General features: G+C 39.8%; 1 protein-coding gene across 1 annotated transcript in view; it reads right to left on the reverse strand.

Moving 5' to 3' along the window:
• The window catches only part of gabrr2a (gamma-aminobutyric acid type A receptor subunit rho2a), a 41,380-nt gene extending 16,393 nt beyond the window's left edge, over positions 1 to 24,987 (reverse strand). The window contains 4 exon segments of the mRNA XM_018697702.2: positions 7,815 to 8,038; positions 10,126 to 10,193; positions 22,523 to 22,629; positions 24,688 to 24,987. Of these exon segments, the coding sequence (XP_018553218.1) occupies positions 7,815 to 8,038; positions 10,126 to 10,193; positions 22,523 to 22,629; positions 24,688 to 24,809 (521 nt within the window). The 5' untranslated portion in view covers positions 24,810 to 24,987.
• Positions 24,988 to 25,536: the final 549 nt, after the last annotated feature.

Here is a 25,536-nt window from a genome sequence, read left to right on the forward strand (position 1 = left end):
TGTGTACTGATCGATCCATGGTGCTGTCCATGGTGCTGAAAGAGCAGACAGGTTTGTAATTGCACCTTCTTCTCTCAGTCCTGCCCCTCTGTCTTGTCTTTGGGTCTATAATACTGTCTTAGCTACATACTATTCTTCACTATATTGTAGCCCATATACTCATTCAGTGGCTCTGTGCAACAGCGTGTTTCAAAAAATAAGCATTATCAAAATGCTTAATGTCCACATCGTGTAAAAGGACACCTACACAAAACATGTATTTAGCCTAATAGCAGTTCTATTAAATTCTAATCACAATATCAAGAATTAGGCTGAGCCTGTATAATAATCCTGAAGTCCACACAAACATGTTCTTTTTGTTCTTTATCATAGACTACACTCCCTTTGTTGGTTATTTCAGGAGTGTAAATATTTCATCTTTCTGAAATGTTTTGACATTAAATGGCTTCAACTGGTTATTAGACCACCCTGTTTAAAAAATAACCAATTACTGAGGTCACTTCATAATAAAACATAACTGTAACAGTCTCTTCACATGTGATAGCACACATTACATCGCCTTTTTAATAACACATTCTGCTGTGGAGTTATTACACACACTTGTTACAGTAGTAGGACAACTATATAACAACTGACTCAGTTAAGTTGTGATATAATGGTCCAACGGGCTAAAGTGGCAAATCACCAGTTCAACTCTGACTGGGGAAATTTGCATTTCCAGCATTTCCTGTCATTTAATAAAGACCTAAAATGGTAAATGCCCTTATATAGCACTTTTCTAGTCCGCCCACTCAAGGCTAGGCAAAACACACATTCATACAGTGCTTGTTCTATATACACTATGAAGCGCTCTAACACACACACACATCCAATCACACACTGATGGTACATCAGGGGCAATTTTTGGGGTTGAGTATCTTGCTCGAGGATCAAACCACTGACCTGACTGGGCGACCCCCTCTATCTCCTGAACCACGGCTGCACCTAAAAATGCCCCCAAAAATATATGTCACCACATCCTGGGAGTGTAAGTGTAGCAGTCTTTGCTTCATTGTTACTGGTTTCACTCTGTTATATTTTGGTCCACAGTACTCCCACTGTTCCACAGTTCCTCTGCAGTGATGTCAGTGAGTATAGGAGCTCATCTGGTTCGACTGTGAGTGCTGCGGTGCAGCTTTACACCTTCAGATGTGAGAGAGAGGATGGTCTGCTGCTGTGCTGATGCTCTGATGTTCTTCTCAGCAAAAAGCCCAGTATACACAGTATACAGTGTATAAGTTACATCCAGCTAATGTAGCATGCTACAGTGTACAATCAAGACAGTCATCACCTTTATGAACTCTCTCCACATGACAAACATACACTTGGCAGTGACTCATCTCTGACCTGTTTGTATAGGGTTTTTTAAGGAAGTAATGACATTCTTTAAGATGCACTGTGATTGGTAAGATACCAGACACATTCAAAACTAATAACCTACCAAACCTTTTAATTCACACACTGTTAAAATAAATCTTCTCATTTGTCCAGTTTTCTATCCATGTCATCATCTTTTTTCTTTTTCTCATTGTCTTTTTTTTCCCTCACATCCTCCTTCTCTGTTCCCCAATCTGCCGTCTTTAAAAAAGTCAAAGACAGAATGAGAGAAAGGCTTTTATCCACTTACATCATTTTTTTCTCTAATATTCTTTTTGTAGGATGAACTAATGTCCATAGTTTGAGCCCATGGTACTGACTGCTTGTGATCCTGGACAATGTATAAATGGAACGTTTTGCTCTTTTAAACGTTTTTCTTGATTATAAAATCTGTTAATCTCTAAACTGCAAATATTCCTGATGGGAACGAGCTCCCAGGTTAGTATGTGCTGTGTGCAAGTGTTCATTAAAGTGAGCTGTCAGGCTGAGATATGACTCATGAAATGGGAGAAATGTCTAAAAATAATTCACGAGTTTCCATGTCAAAGATTTGGAGATGTGGATTTGAGTGAAACCTCAAACAGAACCTCAAACATCGCCAGATCACTCCTCTGCTCTGCTCATTGTATCCCCAGCTGCATCACACAAAAGTAAACTGTTTGAAAAGATGATGAATATGACTGTAATTAAACAAGAATCTGAGCAAAACAAGTAATGTGAGTAAATGAGTAGATGAGTTAACACATAAAAGAGAGTCTAGACACACATTGATTTCTCTGGCTGCAGACCGAACAGTAGCAGAATATACAGATGTGATTGTGTATTGATTTGTTAACTGGTGTAATGAGGTCTGCCGGGCATTAGTAATAGCTCTGTATGCACAAAAGCTTGAGCAAGCTTTATTTGTCAGACTGTATGTTGTATTTTATGCATTTTAGTACTAATTCAGCAGGTGAATACATCAGCTGTAAAGCTGTGGACAGACTTTAAGATGGCTGAAACCTGCACCGGGTTAAGACATCAGAGAGCCTCATGTGTTATTATCTCTGCAGTTCCATCTGTCACCTGACATCATTGCAGGGAATGCACTCATTACTCTGAGCAGTTAACAGGAAACATCAGCATAAAAAGAAAAAAAAAAACAAATCGATCAGCAGGATAACGAGCGAAGACAGAGCAGATAAAGCTTCTGTGACAGAGGCACTGTAGGATTACAACAAGATAACGATGAACCTGAGTAGATGGTATTTGGGCAGAGCTCTTTGCCTTAGACGTTTTGGACCGTCGAAGTTGAAATTCTTTGGGTCACCAGCGCATCGTAATTATGTACAGTACATGACAAACTAAAAGTGTTAGACTGACTTTGTGAACTCTGCGTCTGCAGAGGACAATTAGTCCTAACAGCTCTGAGTTCAGAGAAGTAAGCTATCACATTTTAAACTTTTATAGTCAAGGGGAAATAAGGTCCAGGGTGAAAAGGCCCTCAATTATCCTTCAGAGGAGATTCAATAAAACCTGGATACAAAAAAAAAAACAAGGTTAGCTTTCACTAAAATAAATTTTACTTTGGGAGAAGCAAACATTGGATTCATTTCTTCACCAGAGCTTTCAAAGTCTGACACTGTGAGAACCCTCAGACAAAATCGAGACTACTGAGACATCTCAAAAGAGCTATTAGCAGTTCCTGTTTGCAGAGTATTCATGGATCGACATGATCCATCACTGGACTTTGATACCGAGGAAAACCTTAAGACCTGCTGACTGAGGTTCTGGGGTTATACAGGGCATATTTTTCTATGATTTTCTGAGTGGACTTATGGCCATTTATTCACTCAGATGTAATATCACACTGAATATTAAAATATGTGTATGTGTGTGTTCAGATTTGCCAAGATGGAATTTGATTTTGATGCAAACTGCAGCAACTGGGCACTGAGGATTTCTGAAGTACCTCCTTATCCTCTATGAGCTGTGTCACAGCTGCTGTCACGGTAACTAGAATACATTTCTATTGAGATATTAAGTTTCTTATTGAGAATATTTGACTTCAACAAAAACATAAAATCATTTTTTGTCAGTTAATAAAACTTATTATCCTGCTTATTACTCACAGCCCCAGATAAAAGGTCTGTACAGAATACAGAAAAATCTAGTCAGTTGAGTAGCTAATTGATTGTTAACCCATCTAATGAATCCTGCTGGGCCCGAGTATTGATTTGAATTCAGTCCAAATCCAGCAGCGATGCTGTGAAACCAGGACACTTTTACCAATAACAGAGGCCGTGGAGCTAGAAATAGAACTGAATCTGTGACCACCCCCATGAGCACCAGGTCACCTGCATGTTATGGGACATGGTGAGATCAACAAGTCATCTGGAGGATGGTCAAACAAGCCTCATGTAAAAACAGTTGAAGATTAAAGTTATATTGAATTTTATTTTATCTCTAAATTTGCATTTAAATGACATACTGAGCTCAAGTGAGAATGTTTAATAACATTTAATGACATAAAAAATGTTGAAAAGTCCATTTACTCTGAGGCAGTCATCAACAGTGTGGGCAAATATTACATTTACATAACTGTACATTTACACAGAAATGTAGGAGCAAATTACCTTTAAGGAGCTCAGTGTTTATTATTGCACTGAATGAATGGTCAAAATCTGTGTGGCAGAGACTAAGGTATCTTGACTTTAAGTCCAAGGCATGGGTCAGACTCCAAGAATGCTTGAGCCTACATTTCCCATAATGCTATTCGATGGTGCCTGTCCCTGCCTGGTAAAATGTATATTTAAACAAATCAGTGTGTTTCTGTTATAAACTTGTAAACCGATAACTCAGAAGTCTAATGCCATGTAATTTCAAAAGTAGTGATCTTCAACAACATCTTTAATAGAAAATAAATAAATTAAAATGAATAACTTTAAGCGCAAAGCTTAATGTGGCTTCATTTGAGTCAAAACTTCTCTCAAAGTATGATTGCCTCTTTGATTTCATCGTTTTAGTCTTAAAATAAAGCCTGCCTTCATGCTGAGAGGTTTTCCAGAGAGCTTTGGATAACACTCTGAGTTTGTTAAGTCTGAGTTGAGGGTAAACTCTGAAATTTCCGTTTCCAGAAAAACAGACTTTAACTCCTTTAGTCCTAAACCTGCTCTCTGGCAGGTTTTCTCCAACAATCCCTGAGTTTCTCCCTGGAGGAAGCTGTCTGACTTTCATCTCCTCAGACAGAGTTTACATTGAGAAAGGATCAAAATCTTTTTTCTTTTTTTAAATAGACATATAAAAACTTACACCCAGTTTTAACCTTTATCGAACTGAAAGGTTATAATCTGATTGATTTCATGATCAAAGGGTTATAATAGATGCTGTGCTCTTTATTCTCTTGTTGCCATGGTGAATCGTAGTATAGGAGCTCCATTGATGGTGGCTTTTTTTCATTCACCACACACCGCACTGGGAGAGAACATACTGACCGACCTAACTCTGATCAGTTGTTCTGGAAGCCAAGTTATTCAACTCAGAGGTCAGGGTTTAGCTCAGAGTTTATTAAATCTGTTTTCAACAACAGCCTGGTTTCCAGCCTTGGCAGGTAGCGAAAGAGCTGTAATAAAACAACTGTCCACTACCTGCTCAGCAACAAACAGCAGACAGTCACATTTAGAGAGCAGCTGGTGAACATAGCAGAACATTTAGCAGCTAAAGAGACAGACATTTTTCTCAGGAAATGATGGAGAAAGATGTGATGAACTGAAATGATTGAGCTAGTGCTAAAAGGGGACTGAATATTGGTCTTTGTTCCCTCATCAGGTGGACGCAGTGACAGAAGCAGTCGGCTTGATTGTTAATCATTCGAATTAAAACTAGGAAAAACAATGAATAAAGCAGTTTCATGTTAAAAATCAGTGTTTTTCCAGCACTCAGACACAGGACATCAGTGAGGGGGCTGTGGGCTGTTAGCTGAGCTGCTGCTAACGTTAGCTCAGCTTGTTTTTAGGTTAGGATCCCTTCAGTGTCAACTGTTCAAATCTTTACTGGGAGCTGAAAAACCTGCTTCCACACAGCAGGCGTGGCTCCCTTTAGGGGTCTGATTCCTCGTCAGAGATCGATAAACTGCTCTAGCTTCCCAACACTGTTGCAGATGTTCCAGCATGTCATCACACTGCTATATTGTTGATATCCTAATATGAAGCTTTTTTTGTGTAAAATTTGTTAAAATTTGTACCAGTATTATTGTGAATGATATGGTATGGCACTTGAGTTATGGCAGATGAAAAATATCCTTATTTAGACATGTGGTAAGTGTTGTATGAGTTTAGTCTGGGTTTAAATATGCCCTGTAAGGAACAAGGACTGCAAGGACAAGGATTTCCAACACACTAATGATTAGACATCATTGCCTTAATATTCCAATAAAAACCAAATACATATTAATATGTAAATATGTCTATAAAACAGTTCCAGTCCTGAGTTCATTGCTCCTTTGCTGTGCTAAAATCACATAAAGGAGTTCCTGTCACTTTAAAAATGTTTCTAAATGTGTGCCTTTGCCAGCTGAAATCAAAAAGCCTGTAAGTGACTCAATCAAGCGGGGGTTTAGCAAACATCTTTGGAAAAACAGATAAAATCGCACTTGACCTCCAGACCTGTACTGACACTCTGCTCTAGTGTTTCAAACCATGTCATGGTGAGCCACTGGATTAGCAGGTACTCTCGTAGGTGGGAAAGTGTTTGCTCACTCTACAAGAACAAGGTCTGTGTTCTTGATCTGTGCCACCATGAAAACAGGACCTGCAGTCTGAGGTAAACATCATTTTTGTGCTGACTGTATTTTCAAATAATAACATATGTTAATATATTATACATATAATAATATGTTTGGGATCAAGTAGTGAAGTAGTACTTTTACATACACACAAAAACATTTTTTTTTCTGAGGGAAGTGTCATTTTCATGGCTGTTGTTTCATCACAATAACAGCTACTTGTACATTTGTTCAGATGTTTTCAGACGTTAAAACCAGGTAACCAGGACAAATGGTTGGGAGCTAGCCGGCTGCTCCCAAGACCAAGAGCTGGTTGGTGCCAACAGTGATCCTATGAGGAACAGTCTGAACTCACCAGCAGATAGAATTCTGTGTGTGTCACATAACTATTTTGGACTGATCACAATTGAGTGATCATGCATGTGGTGGCACATTCAAGACAGCAGTGTGGAAACATTTTACGTACATACAGATTAGAATTCAAAATCCTCCTCCTCACCTACAAAGCCCTTAATGGTCAGGCTCCATCTTACCTTAAAGATCTCATAGTCCCCTACAATCCCACTAGGACTTTGCACTCCCAGAATGCTGGTTTACTGGTGGTTCCCAGAGTTTCTAAGAGTAGACTGGGAGGCAGAGCCTTCAGTTATCAGGCTCCTCTACTGTGGAACCTTCTCCCAGTTTCAGTCCAGGAGGCAGAAACACCCTCTGTACCTTTAAGAGTCGGCTTAAAACTTTCCTCTTTGATAAAGCTTATAGTTAGGGTTGGCTCAGGCTTGAACCATCCCTTAGTTATGCTGCTATAGGCCTAGACTGCTGGGAGATCTCCCATGATGCACTGAGCTTTCTCTCTCTCTCTCTCTCTCTCTCTCTCTCCATCAGTATGGATTCATATCCCATGTTACATGTTACTAACTCAGTATCTTCTCCTTTCCTGTAGTATTGTGCTCTTCCGTCTCTCTCTCCTCTTCTGTCTCTTTCTGCAGGTGTTTCTGCCTCTGGAGCTGTAGAGTCTGATCTGTGATGACAAGTCTCCTGCTGCTCCTACAACTCCACTCAACACCTGCTGTTTTGTTTAGAAATTATAAGTACTGCTTCTAGTATTACTGTTACTATCGCATTTACAACTTAAATTGTCATTACTATTATTACCTCTCATTATTGTTACAGTTTACATCTTTACATGGAATCTCTGTTATTCTATGTTTTCCTGTCCCTATTTTCTACCCACTTATCTCTCCCTCTCCCCCTCTGTGATGGCCGCCCACCCTGAGTCTGGTTCTGCTCGAGGTTTCTGCCTCTTAAAGGAAGTTTTTTCTTGCCACTGTCTCCTAGTGCTGCTCATGGTGGGAACTGTTGGGTCTCTCTCTGTAAATATAATAATCTAAAGAATATGGTCTAGACTTGCTGTATATGAAAAGTGCCTTGAGAAGACTTCTGTTGTGATATGGTGCTATATAAATAAAATTGAATTGAACTGAATTGAATACATGATGTCTGCTTAGTAAAAGGTCTATTAAAAACATTTCTTTGCAAGTGACAGTCATTTAAAATGTTTACTGAACAGCACAGCTCTTGAGAGGCAGATTGGGATATTGGTCTTAAAATATATGATAAGTCAGATACAGATACAGACCTCAGACTGTAGAGGACGTGTCCATCAGGAAAGACACGCAGCATGATGTTGTCGGTGGTGGTGTCATGGATGAAGGACCTCTTGGAATGGACAAAGAAGACATCGGGGACCCAGATCTTCTTCACCAGACGACCATCGAACGTCATGCTCTTGTTGGTGCTGCTGGTGAACGACAGACGCTCGTCCTTCCAGTAGTGCCTCAGGTACAGGGTCATGGTGAAGTCCTGGTGGAGAGAGTACAAGACTGAGGTTTTAGGAGTGTTTTAGTTGTGTTTACTTTTTTTTTTTTCTTTTTTAGTTTTTAGTCTGCAAGATTTTTTTTTCCAAGCACTTAAAGACCAAAAGAAAATAATCCACTTTCTCTAACCCTGTGGCACCTGTGTAAGTTGTTTTGCTATCTACTCACTGCTCACTAAGACATGCCCAGTGTTAAAATCAAATCTCTGGATGATTTGATGAAACTATCCACATATCCATCCACACTTGTGATTTTTAAGGAAGGCAGGATGATGGTGCATTTGAACTACCACAAAGCTTCGTGAGCCAGAGGCTTAAAAGACATCATCATTAGGCAACCTGACTGAGAGGGACATAAACACAAAGATGTCACAGCTGATTGAATTATTCCTTCATTCTCCGTCTGCCTTTGTCAGATATCACCAACTGTTGTCTGGCCACTGCTGCTCCCTGACTGACTTCACCTCCTGTTTATCCTTCCCTGCTTTACTCTGCCAAGCCTCTGCCTCTGAGTTGTGCATTTGAATCCTACAGATTCCGAGTCATGACAAGAAAAAGCCCATTTGTTTTATCTATGAAATAAAACCACTAAATATTAATGCGAGTCAAAAAGTCATAAGGTGAGAAAACTGATTCAGATTGTTACACAGCAATGTCATTCTAAATTTTACTACCAGTAGCTCACATCAGCAGCTTGTCACAGCAGACCAAGTATACTGAACTGCACAAGGATGTGGACCATAGTGATTTTCTTTCATAACAGATATGACCGCTAACAATTTACCAATTTACCAAGCCATTCATTTTGTTTGTTTGTGTGTGTGTGTGTGCATCAAGTGTGTGTGTGTCACTTGTTTTGTCTTTTCCCTCTCTTTTCTCCTCTGGCAGTATACTTATGATTCTTGTTGTAGCCTCCATCTGTTAACTGTACACAAACTGCTGTTAACTTAAAAATGTGTGAAGTTGAAATTGCTTCATTTGCTGATTTCTTTGCCATCGTATCTCCACATCATTTTACCCTTCACTGCACTGGAAGAAATTATATGGGATTGTGAAGATGAGTGTTTGCATATGAATATTTTACATGACTGTTCCTTGACCATCTGCACACACAAATCCTTTCCAACATGTTTAGCATTCTATCAGAAACCTCAACTTAAATGAGATATTAGCAAGGGTTGTCCAATCTGAGGAATATTACCATAATCCTCTAATTTTGAAAAGTGAAATCATACACGCCTCCATTGCCTCATGTTTGGACCACTGTAAAAGTCTTGTAAAAAACAATTCCTGAATTCCAAAATGTACAGGATGTAACCTGTAACATACTCTTACACCAGATGCCTGTTATAGAAGTGATTCTAAGATTTCACCCATTACTTTAAAAGGCCCCGGGGTACAACACACACACACATACACACACACACATATACACACGCTTCATCCCACAGTCCAAACACATGCAGGTTCATTGGTGACTCTAAATGTGAATGTGAGATTGAATGGTTGTTTGTCTATATGTGTTGGCCCTGCGATGGACTGGCATACTGTACAGGGTGTACCCTGCCTCTCGCCCAATGACAGCTGGGATAGGCTCCAGCTGCCCCGTGACCCTTAATGGATAATCGATGGACTATTCCTATTTCTTTTTTTTCCAGTATGCAGCAATAAACCTAAACAACCACACAGGTTATTTGTCGCTGCTTCTCTGTTACGACCCAAAGGACTGTTTCTTTAAGTTTTGGGCACAGGTGGTGAAAGAAAGATGGCTGACAAGAAAGAGGAAAACAAACAGCGTTCTCTCATGTTAGACCTCCTCCTTACACAGCCTTTGTCACACAGCATCACCTGACTACCTCCTTTGCTCCTGTCGTAGTCACTACAGGACTTTGTCACTTGACACGAACACACTGTTTTGGGGTATTTGGTGAGGAGACTGATTCTTAGCCACTTAACAATTAAACGGAACAATGGGTGGGCAGTGTCAGTAAATCAGGTACTGTGACATGCATCATCTGCTTTACTATAATGTGTCACATTGTGTTCAGGTGTGGGTAAATACAGGCTTTCTTACCATATCAACTTCAGAGATGCTGTCCAAGCTCTCCACCTGAACGTCCACTCCAACAGGGATTGCAGGACCTGCCAAACAAAAGTACATCATGAACTCGCTGATGGGACACTACAGTGTTATGTAACAGCAGGCTGTGCTCCCAAGCTGGTTTATGAGAGACCTCCCACACTTTTACCAGTTTTGCCCTCCTCCACTTAATTCAGTGAGTGCCAACTATCTATTATAACCTGACTGAACAAGCTATAACAGATGGTGGACACTACATAAATGTATTTTCATTAGTCTACCTATAACTGAGTTGCACTTTGTATCATCCATATTGTCTAGAGTTTCAAAAATCCACCCCTGACTCCTCCACCCCTCTGCATCTTCATATTTATTATTTTATATAGGAAACCAATAAGTCACATGCTCCTGATATTCTGTACATTAAAAATGCACAGTGACAACTTCTGATTTGTGAAAACATTATAGGTTCAGCCTAACAACCATCAGCTCCTCTCTATCAGTATACTTCTTTTCAGTGAGACAATTCACTATAATTAACTAAGAACATTACAGTCTGTTAATGTGCTAAAAATGATGGGAAACAGTGAGAGGTGTTTGTAGGACATTCATATAAGCCAAACTATCAGTCCACAGGGGAACATCCTGAATGATGTGATTTGCATTCCATTATGTTGCCCTGCTAGTATGTAGAGATACAAAAAAACAAAACAAACAAAAAAACAAAAACAAACTCAGGCAATGAGATTTATGAAATTTTTAAATTGGTGACACAAATTTTATTTAGTTCCATGTGAACTCGAGGTGACATCTGGCCCACTTTCTCAGTGTGATTTAACTTGTGTGGAATCCAGGAACTAGCAGCTGTGTCACTTAATCTGTGTGTGTAAATGAGGCATCACAACACATTACACAAGTCCACAGAAGTGGAAGAAGTGATCCAGAGACAAATCTGATTTCTGTGTATGGAGAGGAGGGATTTCAAATGACACCTGTTGCAAATATTTCTTATGAAATCCGACAGCTTTCAGCTTCCTCAAAGAAATGTTTGTTTTCTTTTGGTGCATCATTATGTCAAGTTGGTTCTTTTTCAAGATTGGTTAATTTAACCACCTCATGCCTTAACAGTACACAAATTGTATCTATAGGAGGTGCCAGTATTCTATTTACTACATCTAATCTGGCTTTACAGTGGCTGGATTCTTGAAAATGTGTCATATCTCTTTATCATTTCTGTCATGACCTCTGACCTCTACGTAAGGATAAAAGCATTACGTGTGACCCTCTCACATACAACTATTTAGCATATACACACTGCATAGATGGAGCCAAAGTGGAGGGAAGATTTGCAGGCGATTTGAACCACTTTGCATCTATACAGTCTGTAATCCAAAGAGATTAGCAGAGATGCTAAATTCTAGATTAGAGTCACCAAAGCCCTTCAGATGAGGGGCTGTGGAGGGATCTCTGTGTTTGGGATTATTCTTCACTTACTGGAACAATGGCATCAAGTGTGTTGCATTTCTTGTAACATTAGGCTTAAATGCTCTTCTGTTCTAACATTGATCTTATCACCCAGTGTTCAACTAATTCAATATAATTCCTTTCATTCACGGAGCCCAGAGCAAGTCGGATTCAAAGAGTCCAGAATTTCTGTGCTCTGAGGTACAACCTATAAAAAGAAACTGAACTAACAAATGTTACAGCTAACACCGTTCTTAGTGTGCAGACTCAAGGAATTCTGCCTCTCCAGGATCCAGATACGTTCTCATATTGTGTTTCATAACATAGTGTTTCTTTTGAACTTTTGAAAGGATTAGATGTATAATGCACAGTGGCTTCAGAAAGAATTCAGACCCATATACCTTTTGCACATTTTACTGTGTTATAGATCTAATTCTAAATGAAATAAAATATTTCTTTTCTCCCCATCAATCTCCACCACCTTTCAGCACAACAATGACCTGATGCAAATAGCCAATACACCACTGGAGTGTCTTCAGGACAAGTCTCTGTCTGTCCCTGAGTGACCCATCCAAAGACCAGTCTTTAAACCCCACAGAACATCTGTGGAGAGACCTGAAGTTCACAGACACTTCCCATCCAATCTGACAGAGCTTGAGAGGAAGAATAGGAAGGAAACTGTCCAAATCCAGGTGTGGAGACTGTAGGAGATTAACCTGAGAGGACTCGAAGCTGAAACTGCTTGCCAAAGGAGCTTCTACAGAAAACTGAAGAGAGGGCCTGAATAATGAGAGAGTTCGGTTTTATATTTTTCATAAATTTGCAAAAATGTCTTAAGTTTTCATTTTATTATTATGAGTTATTGAGTGTAGGTTCATGGACATTATAATGAAGAGTGCAAAAATGTTTAGCAAACTTCATGTGTCTACATGGGAAACAAACATGATAGAATTAGGATTTATCAACTTAATGGATGATTCAGTGACAACATAGATGACCATAAGTGCCCTGAAGATGAATCAATATTCCTCTGCCTTGCTTACAAATAGGTAAAATTTCTGAACAGGACGCTTGATTAACCAATACAAACTATTACAGGAACCCATCAAAGTAAAGCTAAGCTGCAGGTTACATTTTCTTAATGCAGAACTACCAGCTGTCTTACATTTAAATTGCTCTCTAATTCATGCACACCGTAGGCTGTGTGTGCACCAGGAGTTGAATGTAAATTTATTTAAATAAATATTAGCTCATAAAATATTTACAAATGAAAGTCAGATACTAAGATAACAGGATGTTAGAATCATACAGGATATGATTAACCTGATAGTGTATCCATATCATATCATGAATATGTTTAAAAGCAACAGTCATGACTGGAATTAGTAGGCATGTAAAGGTACTAATTGACGTGTCGTTCATAACATCACAAAGACCAGAATTTGAGTGTAGTTAGATGAATATGAATTATGGATTATTATGAAATCATTTGACAATGAAATGATCAGTCACTACTGACATCTCACTACACCTCAATCTTTGTGCAGTTTATCCTGGATGTTGATAGTTATGTCTAATATGAATGCAGATTACCAAGCACGTATTTCCACAGTAGATGGCTTGAAAAGCAGACATCAAGTCCAATTGCCTTTGTAGAAATGCTACGATCATCTGTATTACTGAAATGATATGTTGATGATTACTTACTGATTACTAAGTTCAATAACTGACTGACCATTTTTATCTTTTGTTTCTACATAACAGATATAGCCTAAATATAGTGTAGAAGAATGGCTTCTGTACAAAATCAAACTGCACAAAATCAGTCACTGCAGCCACTGTGCTTTTGGGAACACTCAAAGCCTTACATATTTTTTTTTCATACCATTCCCCTGACATATACCTCCCCACAGTTTTATCAAAGGAGGTCTACAAGGAGTTTCTTGTACTTCAAGGCTTGTTTTTTCTCCTGAATCATGAGACCTAATATAGAGACATGTGTACAACACAAGCCAAAAACAAAAACCATCCAATGCAGCAGTTCTGTGGAGGGAAACACCTTGTTGATGAGAGAGGAGAATGGAGCTGACAGAAAGGTTATGGTAACTCAGGTAACCACTCTACAACTGTGGTGAACAGAAAGACCATGTCAGGTTCCACTCCTGTCAGCCAAGAACAGAAACCTGAGGCTGCAGTGAACACACACTCACCAAAACTGGACTGCTGAAGACTGAAACATGCAGCTGGTCTGGTGGATCTGGATTTCTGCTGAGGCAGCAGATGGTAGGGTCAGAATTTGGCTTGTACAGCATGAATCCATGGAGCCAACCTGCCTTGTGTCAACAGTCCAGACTGCTGCTGCTGGGGTAATGGTGTGGGGAATGTTTTCTTGACTCACTTTGGGCCCTTAATACCAACCAATCATGGTTTCGAATGTCACAGTCTGAGTGTTGTTGCTGACCATGTTCATCCCTTTATGGCCACAGTTCACCATCTTCTAATGGCTACTTCCAGCAGGATAACGCTCCATGTCACAAAGCAGAAGTCGTCTCAAACTGGTTTCATGAACATGACAGTGAGTTCAGTGAACTTCAGTGACCTCCTCAGTCACCAGATCTGAATCCAGTAGAACACCTTTGGGATGTGGTAGAACAGGAGGTTGGCAGCATGAATGTGCAGCTGACAAATCTGCTGAGATGATGTGATGCAGTCATGTCAACATGGAGCAGAATCTCAGAGGAAAGTTTCCAACATCTTGTTGAACCCAGGCCAATAAGAACTGAGGCAGATTTGAGAGCAAAGGGAGGAACTAACCAGTGTAAGTGAGGTGTCCCTAATAAAAGACTTTGTGAACAGCTGAACAGTCTGGAAGGATTCATAAAAATAATCCCACAGTCAAAAAACTTTCTTTGTGTGTTTCAGGTTTGATGTCAGTGTGTCCTATCGTTCAATACTGATAACCAGGACCCCTGCATATCTGGCTGGGGCTCGATAATCGACATCAGGATGTGTTGCGTTGAAGGGGGTAAACTGCCATAGATCCAGAGATGGGGGTAACATGTTGAAATAAATGGACAAATACTGCCAGGGAAAAGCATTAAATTGAAGAAAAAGACCTGTACCAGATGGTAGCAAACAGTAAGAATGGTGAGTGAAGGACTTATTATTTATACATAAACATTTTCAGACGATAGCTATGTATTTCACTGCCTATTTACACTATAGTGCATTTCCTGAGGAAGAGAAGATTTAACTGGCAGATTTTGAATCGTGTTCTGTGACTTTTCCCCAAAATAGCGTTTCAGATGTTATTAAAAAATTGTTACTACTACTAAATGATGTCTGTTTGCTTTAGTTTTTCTCTGTTCTCACAAATCACAGAGCTGTCTCCTTCAGCTCTGTGATTTTATGTCTTTTAATTAGCCAATCAAACAAGAATGTTATCAAAGCTGTTTTGTTGCACCACTGCAAACCTATAACACAGTGTTTGTTCAAGACTTATTCATGCCACTTATACTTAGTTTATTTTACCAGTACACTCATGGCAGAAGCAAAACAGCCAACCCTTACTGTTCACTGTGAAGATATAAACACACATATTTATACGGCCTTAATGCACCAATCAGTGATTACAAGGTGTGATCAAAAATACCAGGAACTTTTCCTACTGTGCACATATGGAGCATGGAACAGTAATGTGCACGCAGGAGGTGTGAGCAATAACCATTGTGAGTATTCCACATAACATTTCACAATCAACATCTGGACCTGAGTTACATGCAGTTTTGCGACCATTTGCAGGTACGTATTTGTGATTCCACCATGCAGCAGAAGAACTAGAAGAACTCTCTCTCAGCAGGCCTGGGATGACCCAACCTTCACATTGAGGATCATCACCAGTGAAGAGAATTAGGTCTGAAATTGGGTCTGAAACCCAAAGACCAAACAAGGAGAGCTGCAATCCAAGACATTCGGAGTTGTGCACAATGAATTTGTCCCCCCCGTTGTTATGGTTTATATGACACAGAGCAACATTATCATTCATTTGGAGTCATGTTTGGGTCCACTTGATGAATGTAAGTCTAATATTCACCTCTCGTTCGAACTTAGGTTTGCTCTCCTGAGAAATATAAAAATAAAAAAAGTGTACAGTGGAGAGGATGGAGCTGCAGGCTACAAAAACGAAACGTCAAGCTCAAAGAGGCTGAAAGGCTTTGTAAAGCTGAGCTTAACTGCTGAGTTGGTAAGAATTTTCTGTGAGTTTGCAGCTTTAAAAAATTATATAATCTTGTCTGGGTGTCTATTTTTACAGCTTGCCCATTGTGACAGTTGGTCATGTTAATATTTTACTTGCCAGCTGTTTTGTAGAGATTTGGCAAACACGGAAAAGAATATTAAACAGGGCACAGTGAGCAAGCTTTCTTCACCTTTCTGAAAAACTAAAACTACATAAACAGGGGCAGCTGTGGTTCAGGAGGTAGAGCGGTCGGCTCCTACAGTCCACGTGCCGAAATATCCTTGGGCAAGACACTAAACCTTGATTTGCCCCCAATGTGTCATCATTGTCTAAATGTGTATGAATGTGTTAGAAAGCACTCTGTATGTTTAGAACAAGTGCTGTATGAATGTGTGTGTGAATAGATGAATGTGACCTGTAGTGTCAAGTGCTTTGAGTGGTTAATATGACTAGAAAAGCGCTATATAAGTGCAGTCCATTTACCATAAACTGGGAGACACAGGGAGTAGTCCCAGGGAGTGAGGGAGTGTGTATATGGGTGAGCAAATGTTAACATGGCCAATTGTCACAATGGACAACAATATGAATAACACCACCCAGGCTGATAAATATCATAATTTCTCTCTAATACAGAATTTACCTTCACCGACAATGGATGTACTTTTACAGCCAGTTTTGGACTTCTTGGTATTTTTAGTTGGGACAAAGTGTCATTTGCGGGGTAACAGCTGTCTGATGGCGTAACAGATTGGTGCCTGTGCTAATCTATGCTGTCAGCATGAGGAACTGCTGCCAGTTTAATCTGCTCTTCACTGCTGGAGTGGGGCCTGCCATGCAGCTAGGCAGAGCTAGGCTAAGCTAGCACTGCAGGCAAGCAGAATTACACCAGCCAAAGCTAGTGGCTAAAGCTATACTCCAGTCACCTCAAATTAAGCCGGCATCTCCAGATGGTATCCGGGTGCTACTGACCCATCCATCAGTGAGCACTGCTTAAAGCTCTAGCTACAAAAAAAAAAAGAAAACAAAAACTGTGGTGATTACTGTGCTGTTCCCCTCAGCTCACGTCCCCTCATAGATGACACACAGGGATATCGTGTCACTTCGGCACTCAGGGATAAAGCACATGACAAGTTTCTGCTGTTTATGACATTTCATAACCTGAGCTTCGTCTCATGCCAATATAAAAATCACTTATCTGTGCGCACTTTTAAAAGTGACCCCATTTAATCTGGTTTGAAGTAATAAAGCAGCAGTGAGTCTGAAATTAATGGGTTATTACAGTGTCTTTTGATGTAGCAAGCTTGATACAATCTTCTAATTGAATCTCCACAGTTCTGACATCAAACTATGGCAGCAGCAGTCACAGCCCTGATGTTTGGTGGATATCATGCCGTGTTATTTTGAGACTCGCAGGGCATGATATTCAGGCGCTTGGTTAATGATATGACTTTTAAGACATAAAAACAGAACATAAAAATCAGCTCTTTAACCTCTTCATCAAGACTAAGATTAGAAACCGCTCAGTGGCAGAATGAATGTGTGGATGAGAGTGCAGCAGGGGATCTCTGGAGAAGACCCAGAGTTCTGCTGACTTCTCGAGGCTAAATAAAAATCAGAAAAGTACTTAACTCTCCTGTGACAGTTATGCCTCCTCTTACAGCCAGTATTCCTCAAGGTCAAGTCTTCCAGTTATTATCATGATAAACTCCACTGTCCTTTGGCCTTCAATCAAACAGTAATAGTCAAAGCTGCATTAATAGATATTTTTGTACACTTGGGGGCAGCAGAACAAGCTGAAAACACAACCTGAGGCCTGAACCCTCACATTAAACCACCAACACCTACACATATTAGACTGGTCTGTTATAACTCGCTATTCTGGTGTTATTATGTAGGAGACATTCAATTACTGGGACTCATCAACCCTTGAGTCACATCCTTCTTTTCAATTTTCTTTTTAGTAGAACAAGCGTTTAATTTTTTTTTCTTGCGATGCATCTGGATGCAAATGCTGCTGTCAAATCAATTACAATATGATGTGGACATTGTGAAATACAGTGGAAATAGCATCAAATTGAGGCATTGTACAAATTAACTGTGGGAAAAAATCTACACCACTTGCCTCTGGCTGCAGCTCTGTGGTGCTGTGTGTTCACTCTATATCATCCACATCACAATATGATTTCCTGAGGAAGCATCTTTCTGTTTGTTGAGTATCTGTCATCAAGCATCACTGTGACTGTTTCAGCTGTTTCAGAGTGAAGCAATGTTACGGGCTGAGAGTGTATTTAATCACCACACCCTCTGATCTGTATTCTACCCCAAGACCTACTGCTTTGCACTTCTCATTGTGCTTGTGTGGACTGAAACAGGGCAATAGTCATCTGACGCAGTGTGAATATGAAAAATATTGACTACTACAGCTTTTAGGTTAAATGGAAAAAAGGGTATTCTGTTCTGTATTCTAAAACTGTGGGTTCTACACATTCTGTGTTACTGGATATTTGCCAACCTAAGGCAGATCTACATTCACTGAATCAGCAGTGTATGCCTTTAAATGCTGGGTGGAGGATATATCAAAGTAATAGGCTGCACGAAACAACCCCACCTCTGACTTTGTGACCTCCAGTAAATCCACAACACTACTAAGCCACCACATTTTCTGAAAAGCACACAGTGGCTTTGGTACGCAGTTAACAGATCATAACATGACTCGCTCAGAGCCCATACATCAAATGATTTGGCTGACAGGCTTTCTCTCTCTTTCCCTTCTGCATGGATTAACAACAAGCTTAATGTGTTATCTTACCAAGGATTAAGAGCAATAATACACCCCACACACTATCCACAATCACCCCCTGTTCACTCAGAAATGTAGCATCTGACTTTGATCTTTTTGAATGTGTATGTGTACAACCATGTAGATATATAATCATCTTGCAGTACAGTATGTACTCATCAGTACTATTGATGGTGTTATCAGAGGTTATCTTGCCTCGAGTTTACAAACTAGGGCTGTGAGATTTGAAAGACATGGGTGTTACTGAAATGATGCTATTAGTTGCAACATAGGAGATGCTGGATTGAATGTTGTAGGGGCTTGACTTAACCACAGGGACTTGAAGTTAGGATAACTAAGCCTCTAGTGGATTGATTTTTTAAAAAATATATCAACCTTATGAATCAACTATGGAAGTTAAATTGCTAGAGAGCCACTTTCATTGAAATTCTCTTTGATATTGAGTTACATTCAAATGAAAACAGAATAAGCCTTGAAACTAAGCTTTAGACCCAAAGTGGGTCCTGAAGATGCATAGATGCATCATCCACTGACTTATACTTAATCCTAGATAAGATGTCTTGAAATCTGTCTTGAAATGGCCAGAGCATCATGAAATTTTGAACTGAGAGTAATAGTTCCTTAACAATCTTTGTTGGAAATGAATTAAACAGGAGAAAAAAAAACACATTTAACCCCAGATTAAATTCATTTGGATGAGAAAATAAAGGCAAAGGTTTAAAATTATTATCCAAATATACAGACTGAATGTCAGAGCTGTGTCCATATAGTTTTCCGTTGCAATGGGAGATTATTAGCAACATTACGAGTGCAATCAGTTTCAATCTGACCTCCAAATAAAGTGGGTCAGATAATCTGGATAAACTGTTTGTTTGTTTGAAACCTGTCTGATCATCTAAATGCTTGTTTTTCTTGCCCCACTGGACTTTTCTTAGAAATGTTGCTGGATTTAAAGATCTCATTATTAACAATGGTGAATACAATATTAGCATGACTGACCGAACCAATACCAAAGGAAAAATAATTTGCAATAAACCATCATTTTTTCTTTATGAAACTTCATATCTGTAGTCACCAACACCAAGTCTCTTTGGATAACAACAGACTGCTCTTTAAGCTCTGAATCTCTTACTGACATGATTATTTGGAGGAAGAGATAGGCGTGTTGGGGGCATTTTCAATTTTCAGCTCTTTCATTCTGATGCAGCTTATCCATTAGCTTACAGATCTGTTTGGTGGAAAACATGTTAAAGTTCTATTAAATATAGAAAATTCTGAGGGCTTAAGCACATCTGGAGGGAGCAGCCCTGTGTAGGGAAACAGGGTGGAGTAGGAGACTTTTTGTATTAATGTGACTAGAACCATGTGTCCTCTGTTGGGACTCTGTGCCTGTACCAAGGCTATTTTAGTCCCATTTCCACTGTGACCTCCTGCCTAATGCTCTGCCTTTTCAAAGTAACAATCACTCTCACTCAAATAATTACGGTTTCATCTTCTGACCCAAACAAGATGCAACTTCACAAGAAAATGAGTCAAAAGAAGATTTTTTCCATTTCAGTTTAATTTCAGAGCAGAGGGTGTATCTTAGTTTCAAAATATCTTTATGAAAGCTCAGTTGAGTATTGAACAGATATTACAAGCTTCAGTTGATTTGCTCAAAAGAGACATAAGACACACACACTTTTAAACATCAAGAAAGACCTGGCCTTGAGCTACTTCCTGAAGTATTCCAGTGATAAAATACTACTATCTTTAGATTTAACCCATGACTTGATAGATAACAAGTGTGTAAAAAAAAAATAGCCTGTGAACGGTGCTTTTTAGATCACACATGGAGCAGTACCAGTGGGATGTGTAAAAAAGCTTTATTCAGCAGCCTCTATTTCTAAAACTTTGAGTGTTCCCAGGAGCACGGTGGTCTCTATAATTGTAAAATGGAAGGACTTTGGAACCACAAGCACTCTTCCTAGAGCTGGCCGTTGAGCCAGACTGAGTAACCAGATAGTGTGAAGAAGAACTCAACAGTCCTCAACAGAACTCTAGAAGCATGACTATCTCAGAAGCACTCCATCAGTCAGGCCTTTATGATGGAGTGGTAGACGGATGTCACTCAGTAAAAGGCAGAGATTTAGCGAGTCTGCCAGGAAGAATGAGATAAATTGCCCAGATCCAAGTGTGCAAAGGCTTGTAGAGATCTACCCAAGAAGACTCAAAGCTGTAATTGCTGTCAAAAGAGCTTATACAAAATACTGAAATGAGTGCCAGATTATGTTTGTAAATGAAATTTACAGTCAGTTTTAGATTTGGAAAAAAATTGCAAAAACCTGTTTTTACTTTGTCATTATGTATTATTGAGTGTAGATTGATAGGCAAAAACTGCAGTTTTCCCCATTTGAAATGAAATCTACAACACAAAAGTGTGCATAACACGAAGGCATCAGAATACTTTCTGAAGGCACTCTAACTTGGAGAACAACTTATCAATTCTTGAGTCTGCTCCAATTAGAAAATTGTCATAAAAACCCAGAACTAGAGATTAGTGACATTGTCAGCCTGAACAAAAGCTTTAGATCTAGCTTTTCTTGTGATCCAGCAGAACAAAAACATGTCTGTTCATTACAGTCCCAACTTGATAATAGGGCAGGATTAATGTAGCGGGTGTAGGTGAGGGATCTTTCATATTTTTAGATGATTCAAGGAGAGTGGCGGATACTTTAAATTGGTATAACATCAAAAAGCCATATATATCAGCAGTTTAGGATGCCAAAGGCCAATCAATTATGAGACATGAGTGCAGACACAAGTGCTGACGTGGTGCTGACAAGGTCGACTAAATACAACTCCTCCTTTCTCCATCCCTGTCTTTCCTCTAGTTCTAGCAATAGTAGCAGTCTAGTAATCCATTGGTAGGCAAAAATGCAGACAACACTGCATTTTGCATAATTCATTTTGCAATACAGTTGAATTGGTTTTGGGGTAGTGGTTAGCACTGTCACCTTACAGCATGAAGGTTCTAGGCTTGAATCCTGGTTCACCTGAGCTTTTCTGTGTAGAGTCTGCATGTTCTCCCTGTGCCTGTGTGCCAGGTACTCCAGCTTCCTCCCACAGTCATTGAAGACTCTAAATCACCCATAAGTTTGAATGTGTGTGTGTGAATGGTTGTTTGTCTCTATATGTCAACTCTGTAACAGACTGGTGATCTGTCCAGTGTGAGCCCTGCCTCTAACCCAGTGTCAGTTGGGATTGGCTCAAGCCCTCCACGGCCACTAAGGATAAGCAGTATAGATAATGGATGAATGGATGGATTAAATCAGTTTAATTTTTTTGTTATCAAAAAAAAAAAAAAATGCAAAAAATATCAAGAAGATACAGTATAACATAAAACTGAGCACCCCCTGTCATCAGGGAATAACTGTTTCAAAGAGACATATCTGATCAAAATTTCATATGTTCTGCTGCTTAGATCTCATATTCAGTTTGGAGCTGCAGGTTTTAAACGCGAATAACCACTTTCACTAAGTCTGCCTTTAAAACAGACAAAAGCTTATGAATGATGGACTCTGAAGGCATTCAGAAAATAAAAAAAAAAAACTCATACATCAGCAAGAAGAGGATTGCAGTATCTATTTTGATACTAATTTCAACATATGACTAAATAGGTTTAATTACTAGCTTTTCCTAGAACTTTTGACATCGTCCCAAGGTCATCACAGGTGGATGAAGTTGACTAGACAACTAAGAAACAAAGCAGATGAGATGTGGTGAAAGCTTTAGAAAAAGCTGGCAATTGGACCTTGAGAATGTGTCAGTGTGTGCTTACGATCATTCATAAATGCCTGTAGGGATACAAAAGGAAAATAAAATATGTCAGGAGAGTACTCCATACCTACCTCCAAATGCTGGTCTCATAGTGAAGTCATGATCATCTACTTTGAGTAAATGCTCTGTCTTCATTTTGCGAGACTTGGTCACATCTGGTGGCTTCTTTGCCAAGGAGCTAGAAGAAGATGACATTCACTGTCAGAGGATAGTTGACAAAAGACTTTGGTTTTAAAGGTTTTAAGCAATGCACCAACACTGGAGAGTACTTATTCAGTCTGCTGAGGCACCTGAGAACAACAGCTACATCAACTGATCATTTTCTTTTTTTTCTCACTGAAGGTGAGTTTTTCTCATATCTCATAGCATCTGCATTTCACATTTCCAAAGGCAGCTGAAAGCACATAAACTAAATCATCATAACATGGCAGTAAAAATGAAATGAATTTTAGAAATGTTTAGATCAACCCTAAGTTCAAGCAAAACACTCCTCCTGACTGCAGACATGCCACTCCTGAGATGGTGTCCTAGGCTGAATGGAGTGCCATGCTGTGATAATTGTCAGTGGTATAGTGTGTGTGTAACAGTGATGGTGGTGAGGCTGTTTTTGACCACATGCTGTGTTAAATCACCTCTGATGACAGATGGACCTGACATGGCGAGGCCCTGGCAAAACTTTTCCAGACAGATTTCTCTACCAGTGAGCAGAGATAAATGTGCCCCCCCACCCCCCACCACCCACCCGTCAGTCACTGCTGCATTCTCTGCCTCAGCACTAAGTGTAGTTTTGATTTGCATCTTAATCTTTTCAAGTCCAGTACATAATAGACTGATGTTTATGTTTCATTTAAGACTGAATCTGAAGCAGATATTCATTCGATTAATGTTTACCAGCCTCAAGCTGCTCTGTAATTAGCTTCACTCTGTGATGATCTGCGACTAATACTGTGATTTAACTTGTGAATCTTTTTTTTTGTTGTTGTCTTACATCAGAATTTAATTAAAGGGTTGTCCTCCAAATAAGATGACAGAATATCTAATTTGTAACTTCCCTTCATAATGAATGCTCTATACTGTTTGTCGATACACTTCATTACCACTGACAATCTTACAAAATGTGTTAACAATAGCCATTTCTCACCTGACAGCGCTGCTGGTTAAGGTTTGGTTAAGAAACAAATTATCATTATCGGTAGGAAAAAGGAAGAAGGTAGCAGTGTCACCTGCCAGTTCATCTGTGTGTCCCATCAGTTCTGTTTCTACACAACTAATTTGCAACAGCAAATCATAATAACATAATGAGGAACTGTTAATGTTAATTTAAAAATCCTACAAAAGGACACACAAAGATCAACATTTTCTGACCTGTTTTCAGATCTGTGCTTACAAAGCATGTGACACTCAATATGACCTTTGACAAAAACAAACAAACAATGACCTGATGGTCATAGATCAACATGGTCCTTGTTATGTTACAGACAGATCTGTAGAGCCATGCGTCCACCCTAGCCTCCACCATATATTGTTTTGAGGCTCTACCTCATCACGCTACTCTATCTCCACCTTTGTTCCCGACAGACACCACACAGCCACTGCAGGCATGACAGCACGCTGGTTGATAATCCTCTTGTTAAGCGTTAACCACTCAAATTGTTGCATGACTTTCAGGATACAATTCTGCAACAAAGCCGAGGATCCTCCACTCCCCCCGACCACACCTCATTTATGCAGTGCACAAAGTTCAGGTTTCACCTGTTGCTTTTTACTCCACCAGTTTGCAAAAGCATCACTCTGGATTTGGTTTTCAGAGAAATGAAGACGGTGTCCAAAAAGTTCTATTTGAAAGCGACCTCGTGGCTTTAAACCATTTTGATGAAACATACATTCAACTCAACAAATACTCCATAATGCGTCTTTAACAGTACAACAGAAGCTGACTCAGTATGAACGTTCTTCAGACTTTATTTTTTTCATTCTGTCTTTTTTAAATGATTATAATTGTGGAAAATGTAAAATGATCTGTTCCACTGCTGAGACGCCTTCTCTCAGGCACCTTAAACCCATTGTTCCAGACCTCTGTAAAGAATGTCTTTGACCAGGCTGTGTGCTGTAGTTAAAGGGTAAATTTTGTGACCGTGACAACTGAAATTAAATGTTATCTTTATCTATTATCTAAGCACTTCTCCGTTCTTCCTCATATTTATCCTGCATTTGTTTTCCTGCATCTTACACTTACGTGCCGTGCTTTTGGGTCTCCACGGTACCGGTCCATCTCCGCACGCGGTGGCCGTGCTTACGGCATTCACCGGTAATGACCAGACACAGAAGTAAAATCAGAGGTTTGGTCAAATAAGGCATCCTGACGGCGCAAATCCACAGGTGAGTCCCTTGAAAGCACCTTCCCGTCCGTTCATTCCAGCAGGGCTCAGCCGGCAGCGCATGGTTCTCAGCAGAGGATGGACACGTCCCCGGTCATGGCATCAGACTCTCTGCCGCACGAGGCTGCAGGAGAGGAACGTGTGTGTGTGTGCGATCCTATAGGCTACGCTGTCTGCACTTATCCACTCATGAGGGTGAGAGAGAGAGAGAGAGAGAGAGAGAGAGAGAGAGAGAGGCTGAACATCTGTAGCCTACATGCTCCAAGGGAAAACACACACACACACACACACACACACACAGGGATTATTTGCAGTCTGGCATGACACAACAAGAGAGGCAGATTATTCCTCCCTCTTGTAAATAAAACCGCCATCACAGGAATCACGTTTCACTCAACTCAGGGACATGGTGGAGCAGTTTAAATACAACCTCCATTTTCACTTAGTGCAGGGCCACAGTGGACATTCCTGGGGCCCATATCATCACCCATACTGTGGGCTGAGGGCTGAATTATGAGAATGAGAAATGAGTAGCGAGCAAGAAATGCTTAACGTACCTTTCAAAAGGTGCACATGGAGGTGAGGGAGGTGCTGCAGGTCTGGTGAGATTGGTACATTCATTAGAAATTCATATATACACCAATCAGCCACAACATTAAAACCACTGACAGTTCAAGTGAATAACATTGACCATTTCATCACAATCC

This window comes from Lates calcarifer, linkage group LG19, assembly GCF_001640805.2.
Source record: "Lates calcarifer isolate ASB-BC8 linkage group LG19, TLL_Latcal_v3, whole genome shotgun sequence".
NCBI lineage: Eukaryota > Metazoa > Chordata > Actinopteri > Centropomidae > Lates > Lates calcarifer.